This window comes from Lates calcarifer, linkage group LG24 (assembly GCF_001640805.2).
Source record: "Lates calcarifer isolate ASB-BC8 linkage group LG24, TLL_Latcal_v3, whole genome shotgun sequence".
Taxonomy (NCBI): Eukaryota; Metazoa; Chordata; class Actinopteri; family Centropomidae; genus Lates; species Lates calcarifer.
The window spans coordinates 7,747,206-7,765,452 of NC_066856.1; the positions used below are offsets into that span (position 1 = coordinate 7,747,206).

The 18,247-nt window shown below is 41.2% G+C and overlaps 1 protein-coding gene across 4 annotated transcripts in view; it reads left to right on the plus strand.

Annotated features, from left to right (window-relative positions):
* The window catches only part of phldb2b (pleckstrin homology-like domain, family B, member 2b), a 40,392-nt gene that overhangs the window by 13,131 nt on the left and 9,014 nt on the right, over positions 1-18,247 (plus strand). For 3 of the 4 annotated variants that reach the window (XM_018677591.2, XM_018677594.2, XM_018677595.2), the window contains exons 6-15: positions 4,871-4,990; positions 7,193-7,377; positions 7,725-8,936; positions 11,962-12,339; positions 13,597-13,758; positions 13,965-14,102; positions 15,723-15,851; positions 17,041-17,196; positions 17,501-17,611; positions 17,758-17,832. In XM_018677591.2, the coding sequence (XP_018533107.1) occupies positions 4,871-4,990; positions 7,193-7,377; positions 7,725-8,936; positions 11,962-12,339; positions 13,597-13,758; positions 13,965-14,102; positions 15,723-15,851; positions 17,041-17,196; positions 17,501-17,611; positions 17,758-17,832 (2,666 nt within the window). Of the gene's footprint in view, positions 1-584; positions 777-4,870; positions 4,991-7,192; positions 7,378-7,724; positions 8,937-11,961; positions 12,340-13,596; positions 13,759-13,964; positions 14,103-15,722; positions 15,852-17,040; positions 17,197-17,500; positions 17,612-17,757; positions 17,833-18,247 lie in introns of those variants that run through there. The other variant, XM_018677596.2, reaches the window with a different exon arrangement.

An 18,247-nucleotide genomic window follows, 5' to 3' on the forward strand; every position in this document is an offset into this window, starting at 1 on the left:
CTTTCTTTTCCAAATTCTTTCACTTTGTCTTTAACCAGTCAATCTGTCTGACATACCCCCAAATCTCTAACTACCTCTTCTCTATTGTTTTGTTTTAGAAGTCAGATTAATCACCTCTTAAACGAATCAGGTTGTGGTCTAGATAGAATCAAACCGACAGGTTTTTACAAGGTTTTTTCGTCAGTTTCTATAATCCAGCTGGTTTGGGGTTACACTGGTCCAAACTATTTCAAAGAAAGAGAAGGAAAATAGGTAGGTAGACAAAGAAAAGCAGAGGGGGCGTCCACCAAATACCTCACTATCTAATAGTCTTTAAATCTACCAACTGGAGATAGGGGTGATCACGTGTTATGCTCTTAGTTTACATTTGGTTTTTAATATTTTACACTCATGATTCTTTTTTCGTTTACTTGCTATTTTGAGTACATACACTGCAACTGTGATACTGGGTTTCTCGAGGGTATTTAAAATTGTTTGTTCCCGTAAATTCTGAGCCTGACACCCCTTTCTACCAAAAGGTGGTACAGTCCCAGTCTCAGGCTCGTGGATGGTAAATCCATGAACTTTCTTCCACTCGGAGTCAAGACGGGTGAAGAGGCGCTTCATCGTTGAGGAGGGAGGCAGACAGCAACACAGTGCCCAGCGGGAGTGTAGCTATTATAGTTATTGTTTTTCCCTTTTCGCTCTAGAAGTTCTCTGGAGGGCTTGTTACATTAATTTATCTGACTTTAAAGGAGGAGATTTGAAGAGAGTGTTTACTGAATGGGAATGAAAAGGTATGTGACGTCTTTCTGTTATACCCTCTTAACAAAAGTAACAAAGTAGCGTTACGTTTATCCTGGTACGATTTTGCTGTGTCAATGTACTGATTGCATTTTGTGCTACGTTACTCTTGTACCCTACAAATTAAAATAAATAAATAAATAAAATAGTCTGCATGTCTCTCGCTCATTTCATACTTAATTAACTAACTGGCAGCAAGTCTTTACATCATGTAGACATTGGTTTCTTGCCTCTTTGTGTAAGTGCTAAGGGAAGTCTGTCCATGATGCGAGTGTGTTTGATACGCCCCCAAATTCACCCTGTCGCACTTTCACTCTTATTATGACTGATTAACCTTCATAGCAGTATTACTGACCACTCTTAGGTCTTTCGTGATTTTTGTTTTCAAACCACCATCACATGCTCTTTAATCGGCTTTGGCAATGTTGTCTGTCTTGAATTTTCTACTTATCATCATCAGTCAATACATTTGTTTAGAGGATGGTCTTAGTTGACACTTAAATGAGCAGAGTAAGCTGCTTTTACCAGCCAGGATTAACAGCATTTGTTTAACAGCTGATATTATTGACTTCCCTCTAAAAAAATAATCAAAATCCCATCAGCTTCAATGGAAGCTGCCAGAAATACAAATGAAGTCCCATCTGTCACTACAGATCAGTGAAAATACAAAGCACAGCTTCACATGGCATATTGTTTGAGTGAATCAGTGCAGCTACTCAATGCAATCCAGCCCGCGGAGCATTGGACGTTAAATTTCTTATTTGTAGCCAAGTCCTGGAAGCGTTCCATCACTACCTGTCGATTGTTGCATATAGCCTGCACCCTTTGATGGTAATAACCTTGGTGTGCATGCCTTGGAGTCACAAATTAGCTGGTAGGTTCACAGACTGGTGTGAGTGCATGTGACAAAGAGAACTAGCCTAAGGCCATGAAGACAAGCCGAGTGGTCAGGTTACCTGACACCTGAAAAACAAAACCTGCTTCATTGTTTTGGATGTATTGTGTTCATAACTCTTTCTTCTGCTTTCCCTTTGCATATTTGGGCTTTTTAAAAATAACGATAGATGAGCAATTTATCTTTTGCTGGCAGTTTGTGTTTACCTTTCTGACAGATAAGAATTTGTTGATAGCTTGCACCTCATGGTTGAGAAAATCTGGGTGGGTGGATTGATTGATGCTTTGCAAAAAGGATTTGAGATAGAGCAGGGAGAAGATAGCTACTGAGCCGGTGAGGAGCCAGTTCATGCGTGTGAATGTGTGAGTGAAAAAGTGCGAATGAGTGACCGAGCTGATCTACACCAACTCCCTTGAGAAAGACCAGTCTGTTTTTTAAACGATGTTGCTACTGGACCCTTGTGCCCCAGAGAGAGTTCATTTGTGGCTTTGAGGCCAATTTACACTCCCACTGGGACCTGTGTGTGTGTGTATGCATCTTTTCACGACTGAGTAAATTCTGCTTTATTTCAGTACCATGCAGAGTTTCTGGATCAAAGCAACATTATGAAGACGACCAGTTTCTCAAATAATATGTAGATTTTGATATAATAAATGGGGGGATAATTTTTCTGACTGTGACCACTTAGCACGTCAAACTTGACTAATTCAACGTCGGATCTCACTAATTGGTTTATTTTTCATTCTAACCTAGTGGTCTCAATTTGGCAGTTCCTCCACTTATGTTAACCAAACAGAGAAACAGTTTTGAGTTTCCCCCTCCCATAACATTGTGGTGAGAGCGTAGTTTGGTTTGTTCGGATCTACATAGAGACTGAAATTGACTCCAGACATGATATAGCTCCTACATCTGTGTCCTCAAAGACTCTGAGGTCTGACTTTGTAGATCACAAACTTTCAATTATCCTATAAATGTATATACAGACCAAAATCTAGTTTTAGTGTTATTGAAGAGGGTCTGTGCACGTGTATTTATTGGCGTGGGGTGGGTCGCATGCTTCCACGTGGGAGGCAAACTCAATTTGCTGGTAAACAAGTCCACACGTGAATGAGATTAAATGTGTATTGTTGTGGACGGTATGTCTTTGTGTGAGTGTGGGTGTCTGTGTGTAAAAGGGGATAGGGCATGTGTGTGTCACAAATAACTTGCACAAAAAAGTTATTTAGGACAGCAGGCTTTAATTTAAGTCTGTGTGAAAGAAGTTAAGATTAGAGTTTTGTGATGGGATGCTGTGTTTTTCCTTGTACTTATATCACGGATGGATTTAAGGAGTAAGGCTCAAGACAAGGTTAGGACAACTATAATACCTCAGGTGTGTGTACCTGAAAGAAACAGTGGACTTTTACACTGTTTCTGAATTCCTTCATATTTGTTTTCTCTCTCTCTGTTACATAGAAACATATGGCTAGTATTTGCTTATGTGGGGATAGACAGGAGGAGAGGATTAGCTAGTAGTTATTTGTTAGCTGTGGAAATAGAAAGAGGGTAGGGGTGGGGGCTGTGAACAAATCAGTGTGACACACTTTACCCTCCACTTTAAAGGTTGCACATGGCAAGGGAAGGAAATTAGATTTTTACAAGAGCTAGTGAAGTGTGTGTTTGTGCACACGCATGCCTTTGTTGATGCTTGTTTGCTGTTATGCTAAATACTGAGTGTTACTGGGAGTCATTAGGCAGACGCTGTTAGAAGACGTGTTCCCACACACACAGATACACCGCAGTTTGAAGTCACATTACTCATGTCTGGCATTGAGAGACACATATTATTAGTTTTTGCTCACTGTACTGTAGCTGACAAAGTGACTTGTGCGTCCATGTGTGAGGCAAATCTTTTGATCTCTCTGTCACGATGCCACTTCCTCACAGTCTGCGGCCAAACCTGCAAGATCGTGTTTATATGAGTACATTTGAGAGGTTTACAGTTCAGCTGTGTAGACTAAACATTTTTTACACTGTTTTTATATGTGTGTGGTGTTAGCTCCACCTCACTGCTGCACTCAGGTCCCCCACCCCCCCATTCTGAGAGATTTCAGCTTTTGAAGGCAAAAAAAGAAATCAGCTCCCTAGACGCTCTAAGGCAATGTCGAGACAGGTATGACCTCTTTTTTAGCTAAACTATAATCTCAAATCAGGGTGTTAAAAGTGTTTTGAGTGGAGGTGTTCGTGAAACTACATTAAGTGGAGTGTGAGAAAGAAAATGAGAAAGTAGGGATGAGAGTGAGAGAAGGGAAACGAAAGAAAAACAGTCTTGACATTTTTCCATTCAGTCTTTTTCCATTCACCCTTTCGCTATCCCCCTCTTGCTTCAGTGGTTGTGTCTCACTCCAGGTCCAAGGAATCTGATGTAACTGTAATGGAGCTACTAAGGGGGTGTTTTTTTTTTTTTAAGCCTTTTACACACATGCTAACGTTGTGGGGGTTTACTTTAATGCTTATCTGATTGGATGGAGGTGGACAGAATAAAGAGAGCAAACAGACAAAGATGAGGGGGGGGGCTCTTTGTCTCTTTGTCAGTCTTGTGATCTCCAGTGTCCTCAAAATCTACATCAGTGTCGTTCTTTCATTTCTTTCTTGCCATCTCTCTACATTTTCACTTTTCTGATGTGTGTGTGTGTGCGTGTGTCAGCACTGCTGTCTCTCTCCCTTCCCTTCTGAAGAAGTATTTGGACAGCTGTGGCTGGCTGTGTGTATTACAGAGGTTGTGACCCTGACATCTTGTTTAATACCTGGCTCTCTCAGCTTAATTGATGGCCAGAGTAAACACTGTGGTCTGGAATTGCCGGCTGTGTGCAAGCATGTGCAAGTGTGTGTCTGGCTGTGAATAAATATTCCAGGCTCATACTAATTTAAAGCTATACTTATGACTATCTCTTCATACATAGTGTATGGTGTTTTCCTAATACTTTTATAACCAGGGTGTACTTTGTTTTGTGTTCTTCATGATTATGTTTTTTTCTGTCTGTGCCATACTGTCTCAAATGCCAAGATTTACTTGATTACATTGACTTTTTTTGACCCAGCACTGAGTCTACGTCCTACTCTTTTTACTCCACTCTGCTGAATTGTAGATTCCTCATCCTTTGTCTTAGGGAATTCTAGTTTCATCTTATTTTCTGTATGTTGTCTTTCCAGGTTATTCCCTGTGTCTGGGTAAATCCTACTTCTTCCGGTTCAACCATCCCGAGGAGGCAAGCAGAATGAAGAGCATGCTTCCACAAAAGAGCCCTGTGTCCGCTTTAGCCTACAACACAGGTAAACACACACACATACAGAGAGTTTAGTAAAACTCTTCCCTGACCCCTGAAATGCACTTCTTTTCTCCTTGTTCCTCCACTCTGCCTTTGTTGTGCCATGTCGCCGTCTTTTTTTCCCACCTTCTCTGCTTTCATTCTTGCTCAACTGGTCTTCACCTCTTCTCCACCTTTAGTCACCTCATCAGCTTCTTCTCCTGATATAGCATCTTCCCCTGCAAAAATCTTAAAGTTACAGCAGGACATGACCCTGACAGGCATGTGAGGTTTGGATGTTAGTCTTGAGTGTGTGTCTGTATGTGTCAGAAAGAGAAATGGGTTGGGGTGGGGGCAGGTATTTCTCTCAACCCCCTCATATGTTTTCCTAAATACATGCTGTCAGTGTCATACACATGTTAAAACTTAAATTCACAGCATAATGGAATGTTTTTGTCATCTGGTGCCCCTCCATTGCCATGGTGATTCAGCTGGACTGTTTTCTCCTCAGTGATTGATCGGGCTGTGAGCAAGGTGTGTGTGTGTGTGTGTGTGTGTGTGTCCCATAATCAGTGGAATCCTCGCTCTTTAAAAGAGCCCCACCCCCAGCTTCTATGATGTTTTCATAGAAATAACTAACATCTTCTACACACACACACACACACACACAGCCAAATTTTTACCACTACCCTTCAGATTGCCAAGACTCACACTTTGACATGTGCACCTAAAGTGAAGACTCAAACAAAGAAAGAGTGGCTGGGCATAGAAAAAAATAGTCACGATAGAGGAGAGCTGATGCACGCCAGGCCTCCAGTATAAATCTGCCCATGTATGGACACAAACACCCTGCGTGTGTGTGTGTGTCTGTGTCTGTGTGTGTGTTTCTAGATCTTATGATGTCTTTCATTTTCTGCCCCATTTCTCTCCACCATGTAAGGTTTGACATTTTCTCAGGCTTATATTCGGCTATGACGTGCTCTTTTAGGTGCTCTAGTTTCTCTCACAATACAACTCATCTAAGCAGGAGTAGTTAAATATTCACACATGCTTAAATTCTTTAACACATAGGTGCACTCTTGGCATATGTACGCATGCAGCATACACATTTTGTGTGTTTCTCCCAGGCAGGGCTATAGATTTTGTGTGTGGGCGTGTGTGGCAGTTAAACGCTGGGTGGTCTAAGCTTGAACATTGTAGTAGCTCCTTTTCCACATAATACCACAGATTATTAAAAAAAATGGGTACAGGTTTCTCACACATTGCTTTCCCCCACCCAAGTGTTTTTACCTGCATTTGTGATGGCAGGATAATATTTAGGAATTGGGTTTTTTTGGAATTCTTTATAGCAAAATTCAACTAGAGCTATCAATCAGAATAACCTATACTGATCTTAGCAGTATTTTATTTAGTAAAAAAAAAAATTGGCTGATATCTCGATCTAGTTAAATTTAGCAGGGAGGAAGTAAAAACTTAGTTGAGGCTTGGAAAAAGACCCCCTCACTGTTGAAACTGCTTTAAATAAAAGGCTTTTGGAAGGGCGGGGGTGGGGGGGCCTCTTGAGGGTGTTCCAGAATATTTTTGTGGTCTTTTTCATTTCCCCCAAATCCTATACTAAGGAACTGAACTTGAGTTGGAGTTAAACTGTTTGTCTTGGATGAGATGGATGGTTTTGTGCAAGTGTGTATTTGCATACAGTGTGTGTGTGTGTGTGTGTGTGTGTGTGTGTGTGTGTGTGTGGTGACTCCTATTCTGGGGGATATGCTGCCAATTGTAGATTGTTTGGGTTGGGTTTGTTCTGCCAAAGGCCCCATTTGTGAATAGCTGGAGCTTCAGGTACACATACAACTTCTCTCTTCTTCTCTTCCATTTCCTCTATTGTGTATTTGTGGTTTCTTTGACCCTCCTACTTTTACTTCTTCTCCCTTCTTCTTTTTCTGTTGCTGATTGTTTTTTCTTCAGACTGGCCAGAAAACATGTAATGTCCATCCATCTCTTTATACATCTGAAGGCTTATTCCAGTATTCCAGTGTTTTGTATGAATAGGGTCTGTTTTGTATTTGCCCTATCATTTTGTTTTGTCTTTACACACAGTTTCTCTCATTGTTCTACTTTGTTTCATCATCCTTTCTCTTACCCATGAATTTTCAATTGTATTTGTGTATCTACATTTTACCATGTTATCCATTTATTTATTCTTTTGTATTTTATCTCTCTTCCCATCCAGACTACCTTAAGTTTAGCAGTGACTATAGCTATGCGGTGGCGGGCGGCACCAGCAGTGCTAGGGGCATGCGATCAGCCTCTGAGCTCCGGGACTTGATGGACACCCTGCAGCGCAAGAAGATTGCCCTGGAGAACAGCCTGAGAGCCAATGGGAATGCTAACCCCTCCTACTTCAGCGTGACACAGGTCAGCCATCATTTAGCTCCACTGCAGGGTTTATTATCCTGCTTTCTATAGCACACTTTTGCAGGGTTTGTGAAGGTTGTGTGGTTTGTCTTGGGCTAAATTAGACTTACCAGGGTGAGACCAAACATGGCCAACCAGGCCATTATCTTGGGCTCTACTACAGTATTCATCTGGCAACACAAGATTGTCATTAGCATAAATCTACTAAAGCTATGCCATTGTCTTCTCTGTGTATTTCTGTCTGTTCATCTACATCTGTCATTAAGACTATTTTATGTGCATTACATATTAAGCCAGCATTTTTAGTATTTCTAATATTGTATGCTTTTCCACTTTCTGTCTCTCAGTCTCCTCCCACCACACCCATCACGAGTCCTGCCACATCCTCATCAGCCTATCAGGAACAGGCAAGGCGATTCTACGGCTCAGATCGTCCACCCTTGTCTTTGAAATCTGCCCCCCCTCCTTCCCCCGGACGTCGATCTGATCCTACTTCTTTCCTGGCCTCCCGGACCTCAGCTGGCGTTAGTGATAGCCGGCGGCCACACAACCAGGGCTCCTCTCCTTTACTGTCCACATGGAATGGTGGAGGCTCGTCAACTTCTGTTGCTGGCAGCGATAGCACCCTCCTCTCTCTTCCTCCCTCCTCCTCAACCCATACTCCATCAGCAGGAGGTGCAGCCAGCATGCCCTCAAGCCCCCGTCTAGGACGTCGTAGCTGTGGAAACCAGGAGCCATCACCCAGCAGTCGAACCAGGAAATACTCAGCAGGCTCGCTGAGTGGGATGATGGGAGGAGGGCACAGCCGCTCGCTGCCACGCCTATGCCCCTCCCCATCTCCTCATGACAACAACAACAGAATGCTGACCTTGTCGACGCTGCCCCCACGCCGATCTGATATTACTGGGAGTTACAAATTTAGTAGAGACCATTACAACAACAACAGCCAGAATGCCAGCCCTGACCTCAACCACAACTCTCCTATCTCTACCCAGCATGCCTCCTACAGGAATCAAATCCAGACTACAGCTCAGGGAGAGGGTGTTGTGTCTATCTCCCTCTCCTCTACTAAGAACTTGTCCTCTACCACCCCCCCCACAACAAGCCCACCTGATGTAACCATCCCATCTAGAACAGGGAGCTCCTCTTCCCCTCGTGTGGCCAAAAAACTCAGCCTAACTTCTTCTAGTTCTGTGGCCTCCATCAGTTCTACAAGTTCCAGCCCTCCAGACCTGGAACGGCTGGTGAGCCAGGGAGTCTCCCAAGGAATAGAGGTATCTTTTGGGGACAAGGAGAGGCGAGGTGTAGATCTAGAACTCACTGGTGCACCAGGGCTTGGTCTTGAAGAGAGGAGGTCGTCCTTTGGGAAGGCAGGACTGGAATCTGGGATGGGTTTGGGAGAGAGGAGACTATCATTCGGAAAGGCAGGAGTGACTCCACCAGGGGGGTTCAGGGAAAGAAGGGGGAGTATCAGCTCCCTGAGTGGGAAGGAGGAACTAACTGACTACCATCAGCGCCAAAAAGAGGAGAGATTACGTGAGCAGGAGGTGGAGAGACTGGTAAGTTGGAGTGTGTGTTTGCTCCATTTTTACAAGGAACACCACATTTTTCTCATGTCCTCCAGCATTTGTCAATTTAGATATAAACTGTGATACAGACTGCAGACTGTGGTGTAAAGTGTAAATCAGTTATGCCTACAGATGGATAGACTGTTGACAGGTGAGCAGTTTGTTAAGATTACTGGAAGGAGATGGGGATTTACATTTTAATTTGCAGTGGAAGATTTGCGTACCCTGACCCTATGCTTGTATAGCTGTCTCTGTGGGGATCAGTCATTGACATTGCATTCCCTAGCCCCCTTACCCTAACCTTAACCGTCACGACTGAATACCTAACACAGAGCCCTTAGCCTAACTCTAACCCTAACCTAATTCTACCCCTAACCCCAAAACCAAGTCTTAGCCCAACAGCCATATAATTTGTTTGGTCCCAGCAAATCTGTTGGACCCCTCAAGCCCTCAAATAGAGTAAGACAAACACACACACACCCACAGAGTGAGGTTTACCACTCACACAGATGCCTCTGGTAGTTAACTGATTCTAACAGGACTATTCTTAACCCTGTGCTTGGACTGTGTATGTGTAGTGCATGTTTATGTCAGTCATCTCGAGAACCGCCCAGTGTGGTTCCGTCCACTGAAGAGCCACAGAACACATCAATCAGATGTTGGTTAAAGAAACTAAAGAAGATTAGAGAGCCGAGTTATTGTGTACCAGGTGGATAAACATACAGATGCTCAACATATAATGACATCTGGACTCATAATCTGGCTATCCTCCTCTCTTTATAGGCCCAACTCTCTCACACAGACATATTCTACTCAGGGAACTGGTGTCTCTTTAACTGTGAGAAATAGTTTTCTGGCTGCTGTACAAACCAAACTGTGTTTCACAAGCTTCACAGTGGCTTTCGCCTAGCCTCTAAATAATGAATCCTAGTTATGATAGCAAGATAGAATATTGTGGACCTGCCTTGCCTGCTCTGATCAGAGAACCATTTGCACTTCACCCAATATCAAGAAGGAACATTTATTTAAAACCCAGTGTTGCATTTAATTTGGTTTGATTTACAACCAGTTATTTTTACCTCCTGTTAGGCACCTTAAATAATGCATTTAAATTCAAACAGTGATTTGAGTTCTATAATTAATTGCCAAAAATTATTATTACTTTTGAATGTGTTTTATAATAATAGGTTCTAAATAACTGATAATAAAACGATAAACAACTTTTAGTTTCAGATGACATATGGGTTGAACATTGTAAACAAGCAAGTCATTTGCTCAAGCTCAGGAAAGCATCTCTCAATGTCTTAATTTTGTCTGCCCTCTTGTGGTAGTATAGGGATAATTGCAGAGAAACACAAATAGTATTTGTTGAGGATATTGCATTCATCAGTCCATATCTATAAGTGGCCATTCAACCAGTACAAATAATGGTAGTGTAAGTCATTTGAAATTTACAGAACTAAGACAACAGACCTATAGTTGCTACTAATAGGGGAGCAGCAACAAGTAAACATGAGGAATAAAGGAAAAGTGTGAGAAGAAGAGACTAAGAGACAGTGAGATAAACTCAAGGTATAAGGACTAAATCCATTACCATTAGAAAAGACTCAGTAGCTCTTATTTCCTTATCCTGCTGTATTTACTTCTGAAAAACACAGCAGGACAGAAAAAACAAAAAATATTTAATTGTCTTTTTTGTCCACTATGTGTTTGGCCAAAACATCAACCCTTGTATTTCCCAACTTGCTCCCTTTCCTCACACTCTGTCCTTCCCTTCATCTTCTTCCTTTTTTTTTTTTTTTTTTTTTACCACTCACTGTCCTTGTCTTCTGTCTCCCTCTTTATCTGCCTCTTTCTAGTTGACAGCTGATTACTATAAGGGCTCCACAGAGGCTTGTGGCTATTAGAATAGAACAAGGTGTCAAACTGACACTAGCTTGTTTTGTCTCAGCTCTTGGATCACATTACACACTTTAAATGGACTGTGTATGTTTGTTTGTGTACATGAACACATACATATGAATGATGATTACATTATTGAGCACATTACATTGTGATGAATTATTAACGTTGATTTGACTAAATTACTATTTTTTATGTCTAATTTCTAAAATAATGGGTTAAACAATAAATCATATACTGTATTTGTGGGGCTATAAGTATGATATCTCTTTCCTGGATTCTGAGTAGGCAGATGACTGTCTGGAGACTTTCACAGTCCAAACTTCACCTGGTTCAGATTCCTTCCTACAGTACAATTCCCTGGAAAGTGTCTTGTTTCCTTAGTGGCAGTACACACAGACACATTCCTATGTTTGGAGTCATGGCTTGTTCTTGTGTACACTTCCGATCATAGTTGACAGCTGTCCACCTTCTCATTAGCTCACTCGTTCTCTCTTCTCACTCTGTCACTCACATACACACACCTCTGTCCCACATGCTACTTTATAACCTCCCTCTTTCCCTTTCTAATATTACTTACACAGGCTTCCTGTGTGGCTTACATACTTCTCCCCCCAGAGACTATTTTGACTCTCTGCAGCCTCCGTAGCTCCCCATATAGTTGTGTTTGGGCAGGCAAAACTGTGGAAAAGGCAACTCTTGCTCCAGGAATTCCCACTGTGAGGAAATATTCTTTAGGGTATACAAATGCTATATCAGACTAGTGTATGGATGTTACATGCAAGAAACAAAAATGCTGAGTATATTTTGGACTGAACAAGGATACGAGAGGGACTAATTTCTGCAATGCTTCCTCAGGTAACCTGAGCACTGGAAATTAGATTTTATGATGGAAGTAAATAATGCTTTAGCTGAGTTGTTGTGACCCTCTCTAGTATGGAATGTGACAGAATGTTAAATTTCATTTTCACCATTTTAAAAACATATATGCATGTATGTGAAGACATGAAAACTGGGTTGGTAACAAAAATGACCACAAAACTTAAATTCAGGCTTTCTCACGCATTTGCTACTATATCTCATGCATGTGTTTGTTTGTGTGTGTTTATCTCAGGAGCGGCAACGGTTAGAGACTATATTGTCTCTGTGTTCTGAGCTGGGCCAGGCTGAGAGGGATGGCGGTGACACGGCTACAAGTCCCACTTCAGCTGTGGCAGATCTCCAAAAGATCAACCAGGAGCTTGAGAAGCTCCAAGTGAACGATGATGATGACGACACGCCATCTGTCTTTTCAGACTTTTCAGCTGTTTTTGAAACAACAGGGAATGGACACATGACCTCTCCTGGATCGGAGAATGGTTACTATGATGATGATCTACAGTCACGACAGAGGCGCAGAAGCGGTCACCGAGACAACAGGGCAGAATCCCCCACCATCAGTCTGCGAAGCTTCGCCCCCTCACCTTCTCCACGTACACAGAGGACCAATGAGGTATGAAAATAGGACATCTATTTGGATGCTAATTAGAATGCAGATGTCTACTTTGTGTGAACACACTTGTACACGTGGAGTACTCACATAATCACAAGTACTCACATAATCACAGATAGGTTTGTTATTGTTGAGTTACTTTGCTGCTTTTAAACATACAGACATGTTTAAAAAATAGCATTCCATTTATTTAATGAGAATGTAAAGTGTAGAGTGCCGAACAGTCAGTTCATCACCTACCATCAACAAAATCCCTTTGACCAGTGTCGTCTAACCTCATGACCCTCTGCCTGAACATGGCTGAACATGGGTTGGATGCTGCTCAGCATTGGTGAACAGGCATTTCTTTTAGGGATAGGTTATAATTAGATGTCACTGGTGATAAGTGGGGGACTAAATTACTCATTAAAACAAGAAAGAGACCGCACAAGTTAGTGAATATAACTGAAACTTTTGTTGTTGTTGTTGTTGTTATTTTTGTATTTATATATATTCTATGTCATTCTGTAGTTAAGCAGTAATGTATCTGGAACCATAGTTGCAGTCTTGAGTCTCTGAACACTGATGACAAGAGATTATTCTCTAATCAAATTCATAATAAATGTATATCCAGCATCACAAGCATCTCCTGTATGAAAGAAGTACAAGACTACGAGTGTAGCTCCTTTGATTTAAGTCAGCTACTTTAAAGATTAAACAGGATTAATTGTGGGGAGTGTTTATGCACCCTGTTCTTTCTGGAAAACACGAGAGTCACAAGGATCACTCCTCTTAATACATGGAAAGTCTCAACATACATATCCTTCACATACACAGATGTGAGATATTTACAGCCTATTTATTAGATTAGAGAAGAGCAAGTGTTACCATTTAGAACTGACAGCTGATGTCTGTGTGTGTGTGTGTGTGGTGGTGGGGGGTGTTTGTGTGCTAGTGTCCATCCATATTTGTTTGCTATAAAACCACAGAAATTTTCATTGCCCAAAGGAAGCTCTGCTTCACCACAACAAAAACAGTTTTCAGCACTGCAAAACATTTCGATTTTTTTTTTTTTTACAGACATGTCTAATAGGAAACAAGTGGCAAAAGCAGACTTTCATTAACTATGATTTAATTATGAATACTGTTGGTGCATTCATTCCACTTCATGTCACCACATTATTGAATTTGTGATGCCAGTGGTTATTATCACAGCTAATTACCATGAGTCCCCAATATTGGTTCTGATTAAGTTTCAAATACATATAACGTCACCAGGCTTTAGATGATGCAGCTCGTCGCCGCAGACCGGATGTGAGGCCTTCGGAGGAGGAAGTGAGGCATGTGGAGGAGGAGAGGATCCAGGTGCTAAACAACATGGAGGAGCTGGAAAAAAAGATCAAAGAGCTGGACAACCAAATGGAGGAATCTGCACGAGAGGTAGAGAGAGGACAGAAGGATCATTCATTTTCTAGATTTCTATTTGTTTTCAATTCAGTGACAGCTCACATTACTAAGTGGTGTCATTAGAGGTTAAAGTAAGGATAAACCAGGACTTTGAAATCAGCTCTGTTTGTAAAAAAGAATTTATAAATGAGAATCAGAATCAATCCAAATGGCTAACATATTGGTGTGTGTAATCCAAGGTGGAGGTTGAACGGGCTCTGGTGGAGGCTGAGCAGGAGTCGGAGTTAGCTGCTCTCCAGCACGAAAAAGATGCTCTGGAAGCGCTTCACAACAAGATGGCTGAGCTAGAGACAAAGTCCCAACAGGAAAAAGAAAAGGTATTTAACAGGCTACGCTTCATTGTAAAACAGTGAGAGTGAGTGGAATACTTCTCAGAGATTCATAATGACTGACAGAGACCAAGAGCCTGTTGACACACTGAAGGGTCAAAAGATAAGAGGACACTTGAAATACAGATAGTCTTTATCCACAGACTAATCCATTTGATGATGCATCTTCTCTTTCTTGAATTTCTTTTCTGACACGCTGGTAAGTGATATTAGTATTTGCCAACAGGGAGAAACACACTGTTACTAATGAAAAAAAAGTGTTTTAAAATCCTTTTTGCCATATCATCATGTACACTAAACTTGGCTTTTAGCCAGCAGCATGTATTTCCCTGCCCAATGTGTGTGTGTTTGTGATATTGAAAATACACAAGCCAGTCAGAGACTCTCATATATTTAGGGGTCATGTGTCTAACTGATAGGTGTTAATCCTTCTCATGCTGTCTCAGGTCCAAATATATATCTGCTAATACTACCCAGGGTATAGCGGTCACCAAGTGATCCCATCTTACACACACTGATGTCGGGGACATGCACATGTGTGTATGTCTGTCTGCATTTACTGTGGTTTCAGAAAGTATTCAGACCCCTTAACTTTTTGCACAATTTTTTTGTGTTGTAGATGTAATTGTAAACCAATTTACAATTAAATCTACAGCACAATAAAGTGTGAAAAAAGTGAAGGGGTTTGAATACTTTATAAAGCCATTACTTTTAAAAATTTACATTGAAATGAATATCTCAGGTTAAATATAGATCAGTCTTTTTTATCATGGAAGTAAATGAACATAACCGTAACAAAATTCATTTCTAAACAATTTACATCAGATTTAAGGGTTTAAATAATTATGTAAATGAGATATTTCAGTGTTTGATTTTAAATTGCAGAAATTTATAAGAACATGTTTGACTTGGGGTCTGAATACCAAATACGGTCTGAAGCTACTGTATGTCCGTGTATGTTTGTGTGCCTAAGCTTTGGTCTATACACATCATTTTCCTCCCTTTTCATTTACCCTACAGTCAATAGTGTCCATAGTAAAACCCCGTTGTGACAGAGGGAAAGAGAGACAATATGTGTTTTCTTAAGAGTTCAAAACCTCTGTTGAGGAATAGGTGAAGTTGAGTGCTTGTACAGATTTTGGGCGCCTGTGTATGTATGTATGTATAGTATTTACAGAGAAGACCATTAATGTGTTAACCCCCTGCCATTTCTTATATCCCTCCTCTCCTTTCTCACCCCTCAGTCATTTCCATTCAAACAAACAAAGAAAAAAAGGCAGAAGACAGAGCTCATGTCACTATTCATGCCATCATCCTGCCTTCATGTTTTACACAATTCATCTTCACTTCTTTATCCCCTTGGTAGATTTTTATTTTCTCCAGCTTTCCCTCCCTCCCCTCCCTCTAGGCTCATGTTGCTTACTTGGTCACCGTAGTAATTAACTGTGGCTCCCTAGTCCAACTAACGCTGCCATCCTCTCTCTGTCCTGTGTGTGTGCACGTGTCTTGGTATTTATATGTACACATGAACAAAATGTGTACATGGTATACATGTCCTTGTGTGGGCATCTGTGTGCGTTGGTGTGTATGTTCATGTGTGTATGTCAGGCGTGTGAGTTGCTGCAGGCAGAAAGGGGCAGAGTAGAGAGGTTGGCTCAGATTGTGTGTGAGCAGCGCTCCCAGCTGGACAGCTGCCCTGAGGCCACCAAGGAGCCCCTGCAGGAGCAGCTAGCCAGGGTCAGTAAACACTCACACCTCACGCACACATGCACAGGAAGATATGTACTTGAGTGTGTAAACCCAGCGAGCGTACAAGCAAGAATACTCAACATAACTGGGAAATGCAGCAGATGTGCATGCATACACTGATAGCAAAAAACCAGAACAAAAGCAGATATGTGCACATATGTATAATGACAACCAAACACACAATATAGATGAACAGGTGTTCACATGAACAGACTCACACATGAATAGAAAGAGACGCGATGCTCGCATACTTGAACTTGCATGTGAACATGCACACATTTTCTTTTTTAAGCTAACTTGCTCTTCACCCCAGATCCAGCTTTGATCTTTGCCTGGTTCATGCTCTCTTTTCTCACTGTCTAACTCTTAAGTTTTTCACATCTACACATCTCTTTATTTCAGAGAGGTTAAGCCTGTAAGAGTATAAAGTATGGCAAGGCATAGGCTTTTGCAAAAAGAAACTGACATTTGGACACAGGGTCTGAGGTTTCACCCCTTTTTGACATGTAATGGTTTAGATTATTCAAAGAGACAGCACTTTGAAATTATGCATATTTTGGGGAAATGCTTACACTATGTAACATGTTGCATACACTGTTACATAGACACTGGTTATGCACCGGTGTAGTAGTCTGCATGACTGTTGTGACAAAACATCAGGGATCTGTGAGTCTGGTGTCAGTGTATGAAGGGATGAGAAGGTGCTTGTTGATGCATGATTGCTTGTTTATTTCGAGCAGTTGGAAAACTTTATTTATTGTAAAATATATATAAACACCATTTATGGCTGAACAAATAATTAAAATATTCTCAAAATCATTTCAAAAGTAATGATTTTCATATGATTCATACATCATCATTTTTATCCTTTTTCTTCTGTGAAATTAAATTAAAAATCCCCTTTAAAACTGTGATTCATCACAATTGCACAAATCCAAATAATCACAGTGTGATATTTCTGTACATCATTCAGCCCTAAAAGCGATTCATATATCACAAAATTATCATCATTACTACCTTTTAAGCATTTTTTTAAGAAGAAAAAAATAAATGTGAGGTGTGTTTATGAACACTTGTATGCACACTGTATTATATAGGTATATGTGGCTATGTTAGTAATGTATAGATTTACTCCTTTGCGCTGTGCATTATTTTTTTGTGTGTGTGTCCCCATCAGGACTGTGAGGTGCTCGAGGCAGAGACAAAGCGTTTCGAGGACCTGGAGTTTCAGCAGCTGGAGAGAGAGAGCAGGCAGGATGAGGAGAAGGAGACCCATACACAGCAGCTCCTGCGAGAGATTGCAGATTACCAGCGCAGCACAGTCACGCGCAAGGTAACAAGAGGCACTGGTTTGTGGTGAAACAATCCATATCTGCATTACTACTGAAGTTGAATCATTTATATAGCTTTATATAGCTGGAAACAAATTTGTTTTATCTCAGAGAAATGGGATGGGGGCCTCAATTTAAACCAAATAAAGTGGACTATATTTTGTGTGGATGCTGATTCTTTTAAGGCCATATCAACTACATCTTGCCAAGTAAAATGTTTATACATATTTGCAAATCAGAAATTCTATGGTTAATTTTCAAAGAGAAGCTAGAAGTATGTAATAAGCTTGTTTCCTTTTCCTTCAGGAGCGACTGTTAACTCTGAAGAAGCAGACAGCACAGATTACCCAGCAGGCTCAGCGCGAGAAGGAGAGCTTCTTGAGTGAGAGGAGCAACCTTGAATCAATGCTGCAAAGGGTAGGAGGATATCCATCTTTGCATGCATATGCATGTCACCTTCTTTACTTCTGTATGTGAAAGATCATAAAAACCCATGAATGAAAGGTTGTTTTTGTTTTTAACAATGTTTTTAATTTCCTTTGCTCCTTTTTTCTGTCTGTTAGGAGAGAGAAAACCTTGCCACACTGGAAGGAAAACACGCCGACCTCACTGGTGGCCGGGGCTTCACACTAAGAGAGGTAGGTTTAACTGACAGCTGTCACACAAGAAAATGGCAACTATCCTCCTGTATGAACTTCTTACGACTCCTACAGTGGACAGGACCTTCCATTATTTTTAATGGCTGGGGTTTCCTTCTCTGCTTGCTAGGATACAGCCTCTCTGGCTGATGTGTGTCAGTCTTTTAGCGATCATTGCTGTGACACCACCTCTGCCACAACTTTTTCTCCTTCAATCAACTTGCGAAACCTCTCATCCCTCCTTTCCTCTATTTTTCTCAAGAATGCTGAGGTACTTTTGTCCTCTTTTACTAATTTATCCCTGTCTGTTCCTTGTTAAGAGGTTGTCCAGTCTGTTTAAACCTGTCTTAAATCCTCTCTTCCTAGCCTTTGTTCCTCCTCTCCTTCTGGTTGCTTTTTTGTCCCCTTTTGGTTT